This window comes from Schistocerca piceifrons, chromosome 4, assembly GCF_021461385.2.
Source record: "Schistocerca piceifrons isolate TAMUIC-IGC-003096 chromosome 4, iqSchPice1.1, whole genome shotgun sequence".
In the NCBI taxonomy this organism is placed as follows: domain Eukaryota; kingdom Metazoa; phylum Arthropoda; class Insecta; order Orthoptera; family Acrididae; genus Schistocerca; species Schistocerca piceifrons.
In genome coordinates, this window is record NC_060141.1 from 558330366 (window position 1) to 558348707 (window position 18342).

General features: G+C 39.9%; 1 protein-coding gene across 2 annotated transcripts in view; it reads left to right on the top strand.

The window, feature by feature from the left end:
* Positions 1-18342, top strand: part of LOC124795338 (decapping and exoribonuclease protein-like) — a 42075-nt gene that overhangs the window by 19794 nt on the left and 3939 nt on the right. For both annotated transcript variants that reach the window (XM_047259324.1, XM_047259325.1), the window contains 3 exons: positions 833-1064; positions 13393-13528; positions 16879-17094. In XM_047259324.1, the coding sequence (XP_047115280.1) occupies positions 833-1064; positions 13393-13528; positions 16879-17088 (578 nt within the window). In that variant the 3' untranslated portion in view covers positions 17089-17094. The remainder of the gene's footprint in view (positions 1-832; positions 1065-13392; positions 13529-16878; positions 17095-18342) is intronic.

The window sequence follows — 18342 nt, forward strand, 5'->3', positions numbered from 1 at the left end:
AAAGGCTGCTGAAGCTGCATCTAAGAAGCAAAGACCATTTTGTGAGCTCGTAGGGTGATGGCCATTGTTTTTTGGGGTTCCTGAGAAATTTTCGTCATAGATTTCTTAGAAAAAGACACAACTATGCTTCATTGTTGGATTGTTTGAAACTTGCATTGGCAGAAAAAAGACCAAAGCTGGTGCACAAAAGAGTGCTCTTCCACCAGGATAATGCACCATCCCGCACATCAGTGCTAACAATGGCGAAAGTGCATGAATTGGGCTTTGAATTGGTTCCTCATCCACCCTGTTCATCAAACTTAAGCCCAAGTGACTTCTTTCTATTTCCTGATTTGAAACTTTGGCTTGCTGGGGAGAAATTTTCATCTAATGAAGAAGTGATAGTTGCAGCCAACAACTTATTTTGCAAAGTTTGACACGACCTATTTTTCAAGTGGGATGAAAAAAGCTGGAGGATTGCTGGACCAAATGTTTACCCCTCAAAGGGCACTATGTCGAGAGGTTTTTCTTGCCCCCCCCCCCCCCCCCCCCCTTTTTTTTTTTTTTTTTTTTACCAGACTGATCAAACCACCCTTGTAGATGCAAATCTTAAGTCATTCATTTATTTTATATGCATACATGTTGTTCTTTGCTGCTCTATTGAGATTACTGAGTCAGAGTACAGCCTTATTATCCCAGGATCTTAAGTATTACGGTGATATCCACATAAGTTGTAGCTACAAAGTGCACCTCTTTTATTTAATGCCCTGTTCTCATATGTAATAAGTTTCTGTTAGTTGTTTAAGATAGCTGTCACTTAGATTTTTCCATAAATTGTGGATATATTTTTCAGCACGTCCTGGAGGCTGCCCAGATATAGAGCAGCCCATTAATGAGAAAGCAGAGTTTTGTGTGGCTTTCCAGTCAAAACTGAAAAATCATAGTCTTCTGTACTGTGCAGAAATGGACTGTGTGAAAACAGATACTGAGATAAAAGACCTAAAAGAATTACAGAAGACTGAATTTGTGGAAATAAAGACAAGCAGGATCATCACACATCCAGGGCAATACAGAAGTCTTAAAAGGTGTGACAAGACTGCACCTCTTAGTAAATGACTTTGTCTGTCAACAGCTATTCTTTAAAAGCCAGCAACATACATCTTCTAATAATTAGTGTCACACAAGAATTATAATATATACATATGACAGTCAGTAATAAAGCATAGGTATGCTTTTTTTCCAGATTACAGTTTGTAAGTCATAGTTCCTTAGAGACTTGCCATTATTAAATGATTCATTTTCCTACTAAGTACTCTCCATTGTAGTCAATTCAGATCTAGTGTTCTATAAATTCAGAAAAGTACTGTGTCTATTTTGTGGCAGCTGTCTACCTCTAAACTTGTATTTCTTGCAATTAAAATCTTTTTATATAACTGTATACAAATTGTGTGTGTGTGTGTGTGTGTGTGTGTGTGTGTGTGTGTGTGTGTGTACACATGTGCATTTTTATATCTGTTACCCATTTAGTACTAAAAGTAGTTACAACATTGAAATGTTGCATTAAAATTAATAAATTCCCAACAAATGTAAATTCCCCCCTGTAACTGAAATAGCCTCTTTGTATCGGATTAATTGTGAATACTTGCCCTTTCCCTGAACTCTCTCCTCATTTTTGGCCTAAATGAAAGGTGATTTATTCTGTAGATAAAAAATAAAAATCCTGATTTGGCTGATTAACATTGAGAGAGAAAGGGCATTGATTAGTCAGGGGGGAGAGGTTTTAAAGTTAATAAGAAAATTGACATGGACAATAACCATAAGAGTATGTAAGACACCCTTGTCTTACAGTGGTAACTGCCTCATGTAATTTATTTGGCTGTGAATATTAGTTCTTGGGCTGTACTGGGAGATTAAAACATACAAACAGAGCTATGATCCAAATAACACACACTTATTAACTTAAGACTTAAACGCCACAAATACTGACAAAATGTTATCGTAAGACAGGTGTGTCTTTCAATATTAATCAGTTTCCATGCTGCAGCACAAATGTCAGCCTACACTTGAGCATGCCCCCCCCCCCCCCCGCCTCCCCCCCCCCCCCCCCAAAAAAGGGTTGTCTGATGACAGCTCCTAATCTCTTACAATTTATAACAACTTAAACAGTGTAGCAAAGATTAATTGTAACCTAAATGAAATTTTGTGACTCATGGGACCACGCTACATGCCTCCAGTCAGCTGCTGTCTAGTTTTTGTGTTCTTAGGTCCATTGAAGACAAATAGCTTTACACTGCTGTCATGGGATAGTTCCTAATATCATGTGGGCCTCCTTTTGCCTGACTTAGTGCATCAACCCAACATGGCATAGACTCAACAAGTCATTGGAAGTCCTCTGCAGAAATATTGAGGTGTGCTGCCTCTACAGCTTTAATTGAAAAAGTGTTGCCAGTTCAGGATTTTGTGCATGAACTGACCTCTTGATTATGTTTAATGGGATTCTTGTCAGGAGATCTGAGTCATCAAACATTCACACAAATTGTCCAGACTGCTCTCTACAGACTAATCAAGAGTAATTGTGGCCTCGTGACATGACACATTGTCATCCGTGAAAATTTCGTCATTGTTTGGGAACATGAAGTCCGTGAATGGCTGCAAATTGCCTCCAAGTAGCCGAACATAATCATTTCAGCCAGTGATCAGTTCAGTTGGACCAGAGGACCCAGTCCATCCCATTTAAACACAGCTCACACCATTGTGAAGCCACCACTAGCTTGAACAGTGCCTTGCTGACAACTTGGGTCCACGTCTTCCTGGGGTCTGTGTCACACTCGAACCTTACCATCTGCTCCTACAAAATAAGATCAGGACTCATCTGACCAGGCCACAGTTTCCCAGTCACCTAGGGTCCATCCGATATGGTCACAAGCCCAGGAGACGTGCTGCAGGCAATGTTGTGCTGTTATCAAAGGCTCTCACATTGATTGTCTGCTGCCATAGCCCATTAACACCAAATTTCACCACAAAGTCCTACGAATTACATTCATCATGTGTCCCACATTGATTTCTGCAATTATTTCATGCAGTGTTGTTTATGTGTGAGCACTGCCCACTCCATGCAAATGCTGCTGCTCTTAGTCATTAAGTGAAGGCTGTGAGCCACTGTGTTGTCCATTGTGAGAAGTAATGCCTAAAGTCTGGTATTCTTGGCACACTCTTGACGCTGTGGAGCCCAGAATATTGAATTCTTTAATGATTTCCAAAATGGAATGCCCCATGTGCCTAGCTCCAGCTATTATTCTGTGTTCAAAGGCTGTTAATTCCAGTTATGTGGCTGTAATCACGTCGGACACATTTCCACACGAATCACCTTAATACGAATGACAGCCCCTTTATACCTTGTGTATACCATACTCCCGCTATTTGTATATTTGCATATTGCTATCCCATGACTTTTGTCACCTCAGTGTATGTCACACTGTGCAAAATGGCACCCACCTCAAATGTTCATTGCATGCAGCCTCCTTCACAGTGTTCACTCAGAAACTGGTTGAGGCAGACCTACAATCACTGTCAGCAGTAATCCCTGTCATATTTAAAACCCACTGTCATTCACAACGCATGATACTCATCTTTGTCTGTTTACAACCACAGTTCTTATGCCATGTTACATATCTGTGAGTGGTACAGCGTTTCTCATAGACAGATTGGTAGTCTGTGTTGATACAACAACAAATCAAGCATGTTTAATCACAATAGGGTTATGGGCATGTCCAAACATGATAGCTTGTCTGCCATTATGTCACATCTCCAAGTTGACACATCTTATTGCATTGATTCCGTGCAACTGACTGACACATACACACCACTGTCATGTATTATGTCAACAACGGTGAGTCAAATGACCACTTGGTACACACCCTTCCACATCATCTACAGCAGTCCAAAGTGACCAGTTTGCTTTTCTGTGGAGATGACTAATATTTTGTCCTATGAGCTTAACTTGGTGCCGAAAATCATGGAAAACTGAACAAATAAATCTTTGACATAGATATTGTGTATTTTTGATTAAGATTGCTATTAGTTTATACGTACAGAATTTTTGCTTTGACATTGCTTCTTTCCATTCCTACATTACTTACATATGTTTTTATTTCATAAGCCATCTATCAGTAACATGTATTGTTACAGCAATTTCTTTGTGGGCTGCACAAACCTTCATTTATACGTTGAAAGTAGAGTAGTGGATACACGTGTAAAGAAAAAGTTGAACACTACAAGTCAGAGCTTTACAAACCAAATTTGGATATGACTTTCCCCACCAGAATTTACACAAAAATCCAAGAAAACAGATGTAAAATATTTTGGAAGTTATTATTGCATCTGAAGCAAACAATGATAAAAATACAAATTGTAATGGTACTTAATGACAAAACATATAAAATAGTGTCTGCCCAGAATTTTGCTAAATCATGGACATTTGTTGTCACTGCCATCAAGTCCTCCAATGTGCATTCAAAAGAGCATTTACTACAGTTTATGAAGTGGGCCATGATTTCATCTTTGCCACATTCGCAGAGACTAGATGGGCTAGGAGAGCCCCACTTCAACAATCTCATTTTGGATCTGCAAACATCAGTACAAAGTCTGTTTAATGATTCCCAGGTAGACAGCGTTCTCATCCTCTGTAATCTTAACCTTGCAGTCTTAGGAGGTTCATTGATATTTTGAATTGTGTGAAAGAAACTACTACTAGGTCTCAGTCATTGTGGGTAGGTCAATATCTGTACACAGTAGCAGTGCATATGAGACAAGTTCATGGATGCAACTTCCCTTCTAACATCTGTTGGAGCTATTCCTGTTGAGCAGTTTGGATGCAGCTTCTCTTCTAATGTCTGGTGGAGCTATTCCTGTCAAACAGTAAACTTTATAACTCGGTGTTTGTCTCAAAACCCCAATGTTTTTCATACAGAGAAGTGTCAATTTGTTTAGCATAACTGGAGCTGTGCCAAACAGGTCATGCATACTCTGTGACAGGATAGCATAGATCCAAGGTATTAGTTCTCTTTGTCTCTGGTTGTGTACCCAGTTGATTCCAGTCAATTTGCAGAGTAATGTTACCTCTAGCAGACACTTTCTGTTTGGTGTTTATGCAGTGCTTTTTGTAAGTGAGGGTGTGATCCATTGTTACACATAAATACTTAGGTGTTGGTCACTGTTCTAACTGAATGTTCTCTCAAGTACTTGCAGTTTCCTTGAAGCCTGCTTGTTCTTTGGATGGAAGGGATATGCCTAAGTTTTAGATGGGTTAGGTTTCAGTTGGTTTTCTATATAGTAGTCACTTAGTTCAGATAGAGTTTCTGACAGATTTTCTTTTCCCATCTCAAAGTGGGTTAGCCGAGTGGCAATAGCTTGATTATCCACATATATGAAACTTCTGGTACCACCTTGGAGGGTCTGGCCATTCATTTGAAGAGAACTGGGGGAAGAACACTGTTTTGTGGCAGGCCATTCTTTTATTTCCTCCATTGAATACTCTGACCTAGAAATTTGACAACTTGTAATTCTGAAGAAGGTTGCCAACACTTGAGTCGTCTTTTAATATGTTGTACAATTTACATAATATAAAATGATGAACTGATTCATCTGCAGCAGATAAGTCAATAAAATCACCATAAACAGTAGACCTTGAAGTCAGGTTTAACTGCAGCGTAATTTCCAGATTAACCCTCTTCATTTGCAACATACTTTACTAATTGATATGGTACACTTAAAACTGATACTTTTGGCATGTCTCATGAAATATTTGTGAGCACATATGTGATTGTTGCTTTCAATTTATCTATGGTTTTCGGTTTATATCAATGTTCCTCTATCTGTCCACATGGGAAAAAGTCGCAAGATGCTAAAGCAGGACTGTTAGTTTACAAACGTAGCCTATACAAATAGCCCTTGTTTTGTACTTGAGAAGTGGTTGTGATAAAACTTGAGATGGTCATTTTCAAAATGTAATTGAACTGTTACTAGCTACACACAATCTTGTAGCAGTGCCAAATATCTTTCATCTGTTACCACCATGTGGAAACTGACAGAACTAACAGTGGAATACATTGTAATGCTCTGTAATGGAAATGTCCCAAGGGAAATAATACAGTATATAACTACAATGAAGTAAGTCCATACATATCACTCAAATACCTTGTGTTTTAAAAAAATATTTTTCTGTTTATGATTTGATTATGAATAATGTCATCAGCAATCAACTTTTTAATAATGGGAGGATAAATAGTACTAACCTTCTCCTTGCAATTTAGTCTCACTTTGCAAGCCATGGAATATTCTGCAGAACTTACAGAAATAATTTGATCATAAGATGATGCTTCCATTGCCAAATAAATTGTGGTGTCAAATTCCAGTGTACTTTCTAAAATAGTCTGCTCTAAATTTGTTACAGTTGCAGCCAGAGTTTGTGTGTGCACATCATATGAATTACTTCAAGTGCCTTCTCGGAGTTCCACAGAGAATCACCAAAGAAATAATTCAGATATCCTCTTCCTCAGTGTTTGTTGGAAATTATGTCTGCAGCCAGATGCTCCATGACATTACTCTGGCATCTGTAGGAATGTTGATGTCCAGGACTATTTTCAAACAGCAGAGCATTTGATATTAATAGATGATTCTAGACAACTGCATACACTTTGTGTAATAATTCTAAATAATGTTTCATTGATAGAGTCATATCACTTGCTGCTGTTTGAAATGTCATAAAGCACATAAACTAAATAGCCAGACCCCAGAACTTTGTTTCCTCATAGCTTTGCCTGAAAATATGTTTGTTTTCAGGCAGAGTATGTAATCAAATATTAATGTCATCTATTAAACGATAGAAAATTCAGGCTGGAATGTAATAATATTATGACAAGGATAGTTGCTACTCGGCGTGTAGTGGAGATGCTGTCACAGATAGGCACAACAAAAAAACTATCGGAAAGTGAGCTTTTGGCCAAAAAGGCTTTTGTCAAAAATAGACAACACACGCGCGCGCGCACGCCCACACACACACACACACACACACACACACACACACACACACACACACACACACACGTGACCACAGTATCTGGCAGCTGAAGTCAGACTGCGAGCTGCAGCACATGATGGGAGAGGCAACCGTGTGGGTGTAAGGAGAAGGCTGGGGTGAAGAGGAAAGGGGCTAGCAGGGTAGGGGTGGGGGTGGTAACATTCTGCTAGTGGGAGCATGCAGGGCAAGATGGAGAGAGGTTAGGGCATCTAGGTGCAGTTGGAGGTTAGACGAAGAGCAGGGGATAGGTGGTTTGCAGAAAAGGAGAAAATTAAAAAAAGACTGATTGTGTTGATGGAATGTAGAGGGCTGTGTAGTGCTGGAATGGGAACAGGGAAGGTGCTATATGGGTAAAGACAATGACCAATGAAGGTTGAGACCACAAGGTTTATGGGAATGTAGGATATATTGCTGGGAGAGTTTCCACCTGTGCAGTTCAGAAAAGTTGGTGTTGGTGGGAAGGGTCCAGATGGCACAGGCTGTGAAGCAGTCATTGAAATGAAGAATGTCTTGTTGGGCAGCATGCTCAGCAACAGGGTGGTCCAGTAGGTTTCTTGTCTACAATTTGTCAGTGGTCATTCATGTGGACAGACAGATTGTTGGTTGTCATGCTTATGTAGAATGCAGCACAGTGGTTACAGCTTAGCTTAGATCACTTGACTGGTTTCACAGGTAGCCCTACCATTGATGGGATAGGCAGTGTTTGTGACCGGACGGGAGTAAGTGGTGAGAGGATGTATGGGACAGGTCTTGCATCTAGATCTATTACAGGGATATGAGCCATGACGCAAGGGGTTGGGAGCAGAGATAGTTTAGGGATGGGTTAGGACATCGTGTAGGTGCGGTGGGCGGCAGAATACCACTGTGGGAAGGGTGGGAAGGATAGTTGGCAGCACATTTCTCATTTCAGGTCACAGCAAGAGGTAGTCGAAACCCCGGCAGAGAATGTAATTCAGTTGCTGCAGTCTTTGGTGGGACTTTGGGTGGTGATGGGTGACTGGAAAGGTAAGTTTTGGGAGATCTGTTTTTGTACAAGGTTGGGAGGGTCATTACAGTCTGCAAAGGCCTCAGTGATATCCCTGGTATATTTTGAGAGGAAATGCTCTTCATTACAGATGCAATGGCCATGGGAATCTAGGCTGTATGGAAGGGGTTTCTTAGCATGGAATGAGTGGCAGCTGTCAAAGTGTAGGTACTGTTGGTGGTTGGTAAATTTGATATGGACAGAGGTACCAATATAGCCATCTTTGAGGTGAAGGTCAACACCGAGGAAGGTGGCTTGTTATGTTGAGTAGCACCAGGTGAAGCGAATGGGAGAAAAGGTGTTGAGTTTCTTGAGGAATTGGGATAGGGCATCCTCACTCCCGTTCCAAATAACAAAGATGTCATTAATGAATCTGAATTGGGTGAGGGGTTTGGGATTCTGGGTGTTCAGAAATGATTACTGTAGACGGCCCATGAATTGGTTGTCACAGGATGGAGCTAAGCGGGTGCCTGTAGCTATAACCTGGATTTGTTTGTAGGTAATGCCTTTAAAGGAGAAATAATTGTGCGTGAGGATATAGTTAGTCATGGCAACTAGGAAGGAGATTGTTATTTTGGAATCCTTTGGGCATTGAGAAAGGTAGTGTTCAATAGCAATAAGGCCATGTGCATTAGGGATGTTAGTGTAAAGAGAGGTGGCATCAATAATGATGAGCAGGGCTCTGTGTGGTAAAGGAACAGGAACTGTGGAGATTTGATGATGGAGGAATTGGTTGGTATCTTTTATATAGGAGGGTAGGTTGTGGGTAATAGGCAGAAGGTGTTAGGCTATGAGAGCAGAGATTCTCGCAGTGGGGGCACAGTAACTGGCCACAATGGGGTGTTGTGGGTGGTTGGAAGTATGGACTTTAGGAAGCATATATAAGGTAGGAGTGTGGGGAATGGCAGGGGTGAGGACAGAGATGGACTCTGGGGAGAGGTTCTGGGATGGGTCTGAGGATTTGAGGAGAAATTGGAGATCCTGCTGTATTTCTGGAATGGTGTCACTGTGGCAGGGTTTGTTGGTGGATGACAGCTGGTGGAGACCTTCTCCCCAGGTAACCTTTATGGTTCACCCATGTAATCTTTATGATTCAAAACAACAGTGGTGGGGCCTTTGTCAGCAGGTAGAATTATACGTTCAGGATCAGTTTGTAGGTGGTGGAGTGCAGTTCTTTCTGTGGATGTAAGGTTAATTTGTATGTTGAGGGATTTGGGGAATGATGGTTAGGCAAGGTTTGAGGTTAAGAAATTCTGAAAAATTAACAGGGGGTGATTTGGGGGCAGTGGGGGTGGATCACGCTTGGATGGAGGAGTGAACTGAGTCAGGCAGGATTCAGCATTGGTCTGTGGTTGAGTCTGATGGGTAGGGTTGGAGGTGAGAAAGTGTTTCTGCTGTAGGGACTGGGAGAAGTAGGGAAGGTCTTTAACAAGTCATACATGATTGTGTTTGGGAGTGTGGCAAAAGATGAGGCCTTTGTAAAGGACTGATTTTTTTGCAGGTCTAAGGCTTTCGAAGGAAAGGTTCGTGTCTATGCTTCGGGTCTGTTAAGGTTCTGGATTTTGTGTGGTTGTGGGAGGTAGTTTTGGAGTGTAGGGTAAATATAGTTTCTCTGCAAGACAGGGTTTCACAGCTATGAAGGGACGTAAGGAAGGTTTGGAGGTTGTTGTAAAGGTGGTGGACAGTAGTAGTTCAAGGTGGGAGTAGGAAGTGAGCAGGGTGGAGAGTTTCCTGAGGTGGCATTGTACATGTTGCTCTAGTTCCTGGAGGGCGAGAGTTTCAGTGTGTGATATTCACAGATGGAGACAAGGTATCGCAAGGAGATTTGGGCTCAGTTGATATGGTTTTGCTGGACTATATGTTGGTGAGGGCTAAGGATTGGCAATATCTGAACAGACGGAAGTCATTGTGGAAGGAAGGGTGGCAGTCAAGGTTGGGTAATTTGATGGTAGGGCCATTTGGGGGGGATTCCATGAGCCAAGCAACATTGCAGGAAAAATATGTGGGGCTGGGTTCTGGATAGGGATAAGGAAACTTTACTGAATTGATGCAGATGGAAGGAGCAAGGATCCATGGTGGTGGGAAAATAGGTCAAAATACGTAAATAACATAGAATTATGTCCAAAAAAATTTGCAAAAATATACCCAAATATGTGGAAAAAATTGCAAAAAGTATGAAACAGATGAAATAAGGGGGGAAAAAATGAGAAATCTGAGAGAGTAGGGCAATAGTGAAAGGCAAAAACCAACTGAAATTTGTGTGAAGTCACAGTGAGATCAAAGAAAAAATATATAAAATTTTTTTTAATGTGGGTTGCAGGTCTGTGGATGGATAAATGTGAAGAAGGAGGATGGAAGATGTGACAAGGTTAGCTGAAATTAGTAGCTACAAACTGGAATAGAGAGGAGAAAGAGTGGGGGATGGGGAGGAGTTGGTAGGATGAGATACAAGTCCATGTGGCACAGGAAAGGTACAGGAAATAACATGTGAAAATATGAAGTGTGATGCAGGGAGAGTGATCAATTTAAATATATAGGATTAATGATATCGGTGAGAGTAATGTGGGATGTGAATACTGCACCAACAGTCAGCGTGGTCTTGTAGCTGCCTGTTGTGCGTGACCAAGGTGGTTGATACAGTGTGGCTCATAAGTGGAGCATAAGGTGCAGTTTGTAAGGCAACAAGAGAAACTTAAGAATGAAGAGAAATTTGGACAGACACTGAGTGTAGTGATGCATTAGAAAATAGTAACAAAGGAAAACGGCACTGGGGTAAGGACAGAAGAAAAGCCGTCTGGCAAAATCAAACAATGTAAAATCCAGAGTGGAATGTGACAGTATTAAGAAAAGGATAATTGCTACTCACCATAGAGCGGAGATGCCAAGTCACAGATAGGTAAAACAGAAAGACTGTCAGAAAGTGGGCTTTCGGCCAGTAACACAATCGCGTACGCACAAACGCAACTCACACACACATGACCAGTTGAAGCCAGACTGCAAGCAGTAGTGTGTGTTGGGAGAAGCAATTGGGTGGGGGAAAGGAGGAGGCTGGGGCAGAGAGTGGGAGTGATAGAAGGGTAGGGCAGGGGGACATAATGTGCTAATAGTGGGAGCATTAGATGGAGGGTGGGGGAGAAAGGGAGGGGGAGGGGGTAGCGGAAAAGGAGAGAAGTAAAAAGACTGGGTGCGTTGGTGGAATAGATGGCTGTGTAGTGCTGGAATGGGAAGAGGGAAGGGCCTAGATGGACGAGAACAAAGACTATAATGAAGGTTGAGGCCAAGCAGGTTACGGGATAGTAGGATATATTGCAGGGAGAGTTCCTACCTGTGCAATTCAGAAAAACTGGTGTTGGTGGGAAGGATCCACATGGCACAGGCTTTGAAGCAGCAATTGAAATGAGGACTGTCGTGTTGGGTGGTGTGCTCAGCAATAGGGTGGTCCAGTTGTTTCGTGGCCGCAGTTTGACAGTGGGAATTCATGCGGACAGACAGCTTGTTGGTTGTCATGGCTATGGACACCACATCCCCGTGCTATGCCAACCTATTCGTGGAGAATCTAGAGGAATCTTTTTTAAGCACCCAGAATCCCAAACCCCCTCACCTGGTTCAGATTCATTGAAGACATCTTCGTGACCTAGATCAGGAGTGAAGACACCCTATCCACATTCCTCCAGAGCCTCAATGCCTTCTCCCCCAATCACTTCACATGGTCCTACTCTGCCCAACAAGCCACCTTCCTTGATGTTGACCTCCACCTGCAAGATGGCTACATTAGTACCTCTGGCCATATCAGACCTACCAATCACTAACATTGCCTCCACTTCGACAGATGCCACCCATTCCCTACCAAGAAGCCCTATCCATCCATCCTAGCCTCCCATGGCTGTCGCATCTGTAGTGATGAATGCTTCCTCTTGTAATATTCCAAAGGTCTCACTGAAGCCTGTACAGACAGTAATTACCCCCCCCCCCCCCCCCCCCCAACCTTGTACAAAAGCAGATCTCCTGTGCCTTATTTTTCCAGTAATCCACCAGCTCCAAAAGTCCCACCGTGTGGCCACAGAGGAGCATTCCCCTGTTACTCAGTACCACCCATGGCTGGAGCAACTGAATTACAATCTCCACCAGGGTTTCAACCACCTCTTGTCGCATCTTTAAATGAGAAATGTCCTACCAACTTTCCTTTCCACCAATCTCACAGAGGTATTCCACCACCCAGTAATATCTACACAATATCCTTGTCCATCCCTACACAACTCCTGCTCCAAATACTTTCATGGCTCATATCCCTGTAATAAACCTAGAGACAAGACCTGTCCCATACATCCTCCCACTTCCATCTACTCCAGTCCTGTTACAAACATCACTGATCCCATCAAAGGCAGGGCTACCTGTGAAACCAGGTGTGTGCCAAGTGTGTATGTCATCTATTTTTCACAAAGGCCTTATTGACCAAAAACTCAGTTTCTTACAGTCTTTTTGTTGTGCCTACTGTGACTCAGCATCTGTGCTATATGGTGAGTAGCAGCTATCCTCTTCATATTTTAATGGGCATCTATTGTTATATAGGCTTCCTAAGTTCTCAGAATCATTTAAATTCTCTTTTAAAAAGTGGATCTTGATGCATTTCCACATAAATTCTTCTTCTTCTTATATTTCAAGATAGGCTGTGTAGCAGTAGATGTTTTACCATACAAATATCAAAATAAGAAAACATTAATTTTAGCTTTTGTCAGCTCCTCTTGAAAAGATGGTTGAAAGAATCACCAACCTGAATGTGTCTAGAGGTGAAAGAACGGTTTAATGTAATAATTGTAGTGTACATGGTTGATAAAAGAGAAAAATCTTTGGTGCAGGGTACTTCTATGAGCCAGAGGAGAAAGGTACGAGCAAGTGTGACAGATGATTTCAAAATAGACTTTTATGCAAAGAAAACATAGGAAAAGTTCTATTCCAGAACTGAAAGTGGATGCGTACCATACTCCCGCACCACCCCCACCCCCCACCCTATGTTTGAAAAAGATAAAGTATGATAACACTGAATACTGAGCCATATCTCTTGATAACACCATTTATCTGTCCTGCTTTACGTACTAGTTTGTTCTTCTTTCATATTTATCTATCTTCACATATATTTACTTAATTCAAGTATTGTCTTCTTTTAGTTATTAGCTTATAGTAATAGTTTAAGTCTGTAGATTTGTGTGCTTTGTTTATCAATTATTGTTACAACAGTTTTTGTACAGAAGAGTGTATGATTGTCATTTCCTTGTACAATGTCATTTTTAAATCATAACTTTTCTTCTCACAGGTTCAAATTCATGAAGTGGTGGGCACAAAGCTTTCTGGTGAACATAAATTGTATTATTTGTGGATTTCGTAATGATGAAGGTATTGTAGAGGAAGTTCGAGAATATATGGTTCCAGAGCTTGCCAAAACATCGAAGGTGAGTTTTATTTACACTGATAAAGATGTTTACGTGCTGTGATGAAATGATGTGTATAGTATGAATATTTCTTGGACAGGCATTTTCTTTTGTTCATTAATTTCTTTGTAAGTGCAGTGTACTAAAGTACTCTAATAACTAATGTGTCTAAAAAGTAAGAGCTAGTTGGTTAGAAAATATTATCTGCAGTGATCATATTGTACAGTTATGTGCACAGACACTCTGTGTATGAGTACTTAAAGTTTAAGTGATGGTGAGTTAAAATGGTTGTTAAACAATCCTATCGTATTTGAACTAATCAGCAATAAGATTTTGTAATTCAAAAAGGTGTTTAATGAAACTGAAATTCACTGTGTAGTATATAATATCTGTAGGCCTTTTTACAATGACTGAGGAAAATGTAAGGTAATGGCACCATGCATCTAGAAAAGTCCTTACAAATGTACATGATGAGGGTAGGAATGGTTGGTGGGAGCTCAATCAGAAGACCGGGTTGAGCATGTGAATAAAAAATTTGGGAAAAACATCACTTCACAACAAATCACCTTTTGGCTGGAGCTGGCGGTTCATTGTACAGCTGCATGTGGTCACACTGGTAACTGCAGTTACTGTCATGATTACACGCAGCTGTTGACTTTAAATGTGCCAAAACTGGTCATTTTAATAAATGAGAGACTCTGCAACCTTGACTTTTCTTTGACCAACTGGTAATCAGAGAAGACTCAAGATTTAAAATTTGAAACAACCAAAGAGTGCACTCCAGCATCAAACCAGCTATTTAAAATGAGAAAAAGAAAAGCAGAGGAAGATGATGAACAAATGTTAAGAAAAAAAAAAAGAAAAAAAAAAAAACAGAATTAAAACTAGCAAAATAAAAAACACCTGTGTTGTCAGATGAGATTTAATCTGTCATGAAGATCAGGTCGTCTTTGGTGATCATGGAGTCTTTCTCATTCCTGTTTGGACTGGGGAGGTAAGGGGGAGGAAGCAGTAAAGACCTCATTCATAAATTGCTCCTGTTCACAATGGAAGGTGAGAGGGCTCTGAAATTGATGATTCCTGTGCTTGTATCCACAAGAGGTATATTTTAAATGAACAAATACCACTGTACACAGGATTTACAGCCAACATAGAAAGAATGAGGTCAGTGGAGAATGGAGACATAGGTGTCCATGGGACACCAATACCACTCTACTCCCATCCTTGTTAAAACAGCTATTTACCATTACTTATTTGTTGCTATTGTTTATTTGGTATCACCAAAGGACACAGGAAAAACAACAATGAAAGCTTTCTGTCTTTGTGTAACTCAGTAAAAATAATCATATGGAAACATATGAGTTTTAATTATCACCTTGAAAAAATAAAGTTACATTTTTATTTTTGTGTTTATTTGCAGGTACATGTCTGATATACTGGTACATAGTGAAATCCTTGCACCTAAGTACTGTAGCATGCCATTAGAGCAGTCAAGACAACATTCTGCAGCCCATCACTGCTTTATCATGTGCCATTTTGATTTGGCTCCTCTAATGGCATGCTACAGTACTGTAATGCAATGATTTCACTGTGCACCAGGATTTCAGACATGTGTCTACAAACAAACAAAAAATTAACCCTTTCCTGCTGTAAGTGTGTGTACCACTCCTGCTACACTGATTCCCATGTGTTTTGACATGTATACACCCTGCTTGGATTTTCCTACAGTACGGTGGATGTCTGGACATATTCTGAGCTGCCAGCTTCTCACTCCTGGAGATAAATTACTTCCATATGTCGGTGAATAAAAGAAGTTTTGTGTATTTGTCATACAACACGTGTGCCTCATTGCTTGCTATCATTTGCAGAAAACCTTGTTTGGATATTTTGAATTGTTTATGAGATACAGCAATTGTTATGACCACGATTCATGATGCACGAGGATAAGAAACGACGCGTCACATCATGATATAAAACACAATAACTTGGGAACAAAAAGAGAGATCCTTCTACTCTCAGTTTCATATAAAATTTTGATATCTTATTTTCATTTAATGAGCTAAAGTCAACCATAAGTAAAGTTTATGCAATGTGTTTTTACCTTTGCAAAATCTTTAAAATTTTGCGTATCTTTTTACTTAACTTTATGCTGCACAGTAATTATGGCATGTAACATAAAGAAGCTCAGTCCTTTGTCAAGCCAAGATATCAGACTCTAAGATGTGCAAAAATCTAATTTTTTCACCTAATAATTTTCTTCAAAATGGATAATAAGTACTTCATAGCAGCCAGCAAGTCCGTACTGAATGCATCATGCCCAACTGTCAGTTAGATATAAAACCCAATAAGCTGAGATAAAATGAGATATTGTTCTTCTCTCAACTTTAAGTAAAATTAGTTTTTGAAAAATTGGATAATAAGTATTTCATATCATTCAGAACCCCGTCTTTCAGCACAGGCACCAGCATTTGATGAGCAGTACAACCAAAACAAAAGCTGCCCCAGCACGGAATGCAAAGAATTCTTCTGTAGCAGCAAAAGGGTTAATTACATAACTTAATTTTACATGTTAATTAAAACTTTATGACTAACCCTCACAATAAAAAAAATAAATAAAAAAATAAATAAAAAAAATGCTTGACCACCATGAAGGGCCATAAAGTCTTTCCAGAAAGAATTTTCACTCTGCAGTGGATTGTGTGCTGTGTGAAACTTTCTGGCAAATTAAAGCTATGTGCTGGACTTTGACTTGAACCTTTGCCTTTCATGGAAAAATGCTCCACCGACTGAAATATCCAAGCAGAACTCAGGACCTGCTCTCACAGCTCTACTTCTGCCAGTACCTCTCTCATACTGTCCAAATTTTCCTTTTGTTGTGTTATATTTAATATGAATTCACAAAAACAATCACATAAATTTGAAAAAGAAAGTGATTGTTTCTTCCATAAAGTTTCACTCAGTGCTACTGTAGTTTCATCATAATATACTTGTGAAGTTACTGTCATTTCAGCATAATATGACAGTACTGTTATTTTGATTTGAGTACATAAGGTGATATTTACATTTATAAAGATAAACTTAAAAATCCTTGCATAAATTTTTACAGCTATAGTATGTCACTACTAATGTTGAAAAGTTGCAGTTCCACTCACGTAAATAGCCTACACATATTTGTAGTCACGTACAAGATACCAAAAGGTGGGCCACATGTAATTTTCGTATTATCTAGAAATTTTTGGCAGAAGTTACATACATACATTCAGAATATTAACACAAGTATGCAAACTGAAAAAAAAGTGATGGAACAGGACACCTAGCTGTCATTCATTCAGTGGTAAACAAAAGGTCACTGTGTGTGTTGTTAATTTCAGGATACATGGAATGCAGCAGCTGGTTTAAATTTTTGTGAAACATTTCTCGACTTTGTGAAAAATACTGTAAAGGAGGAATCCCTTGAAGTTGTGTGGAAGTTTGATTGGGGTCCAAACAGAGATGTCTGTGGAGTGAAGCTAACAGGCATAACTGATTTTTCCATTCTTCCCCTATGGTATACAGACAACTTGATCTTGTCTGCTTCATAACACAAGGTGAGATGTCTTTCTGTTGCTTAACAGTGTGTCTCACTTCAAAGAAGACACATTTTAAACTTGAAGATAGTAACAAATAAAAGACACTGATTTAGATACAATTTCTTGATTGTGAACTCTTTCTGATATTTGTTATGCTACTAACTACCACTAAAGGGATGGTAGTATAGACATTCAAATGCTAGTGAGGAAAAAATCTTTAAAAAATGTAACAAGATGATGTATGACTAATGGGTGTTCAGAAAAAATGACTATGAAGTGAAGTGAGAAAAGAGTAAATGAGTCAGTAAATTCCATAGAAGTTTTGTTGTACCATGCAGTTATTTCTAATCTTTGCAACAGGAGTGGTCTATTTTTTAAGTAACAAACTGCACAAAGGAGAAATTATAGTTTTCAAAAATGTGTTCAAATGTTGGTAAAAATGCATCAATATCTATGCATTGTTTAAAACACAAAGTGTAATCTGTGCTCATAATACTCTCTTTGTCAGGAAAGTTCCATGGCAGGTTTTTTTTCTGAGTTTGCAATACTAAAAAGGAACCAATATTTTTTTAAATTTACCTGGTATGTGTGCATCGATGAAATGATCTTGGCAATGTTTCCACACAAACTCACTAGGTGACAGGGATGTGCTTAGCAACACTCTCTTTGGGTTATTGGGACATTCTTTATGGTTATATAGTGGATGCTTATTGTGAGCAAAGAGCGGACATTAAGTTCTGCATTAAGCTCAGGATAACTCCTAGTGAAACATGGACAATGATTAAGCAAGCATATGCAGTCAAGACACTTTCAAGAAGTTGTATTTTTGAGTGGCACGAAAGGTTTCATGAAGGCAGAGATTCAGTGCAAGACAATACCAGAGCTGCTCGCCCGCCTACAGCACATACTGCTGCAAATGTGGAGTGTGTAAGGCAGTTATAGCAAGAAGGCTGTCATGTAATTGTGTGTGTGAAATCAGAACAACTTGATTTGAATGTGATGTGTGTCATAAGTTTTTATGCAAAGATTTAAGAAAATTGAAACTTAATGCAAAACTTGTCCCTTACACACTAACAGACAAAAAGAAAGAGGAAAGATGAATTTCTGCTGAACTACTGGATATAGACAGGCGTGATCACACGTCTGTCAAAGATTATTGCTGGGGATGAAAGTTGGTGCTACCAGTGAGACACATACATGAAGCTGAATGGCGGACTCCTGGATCACCAGCCTTGAAACAAGTTAAATGGCAACTTTTGAGAACAA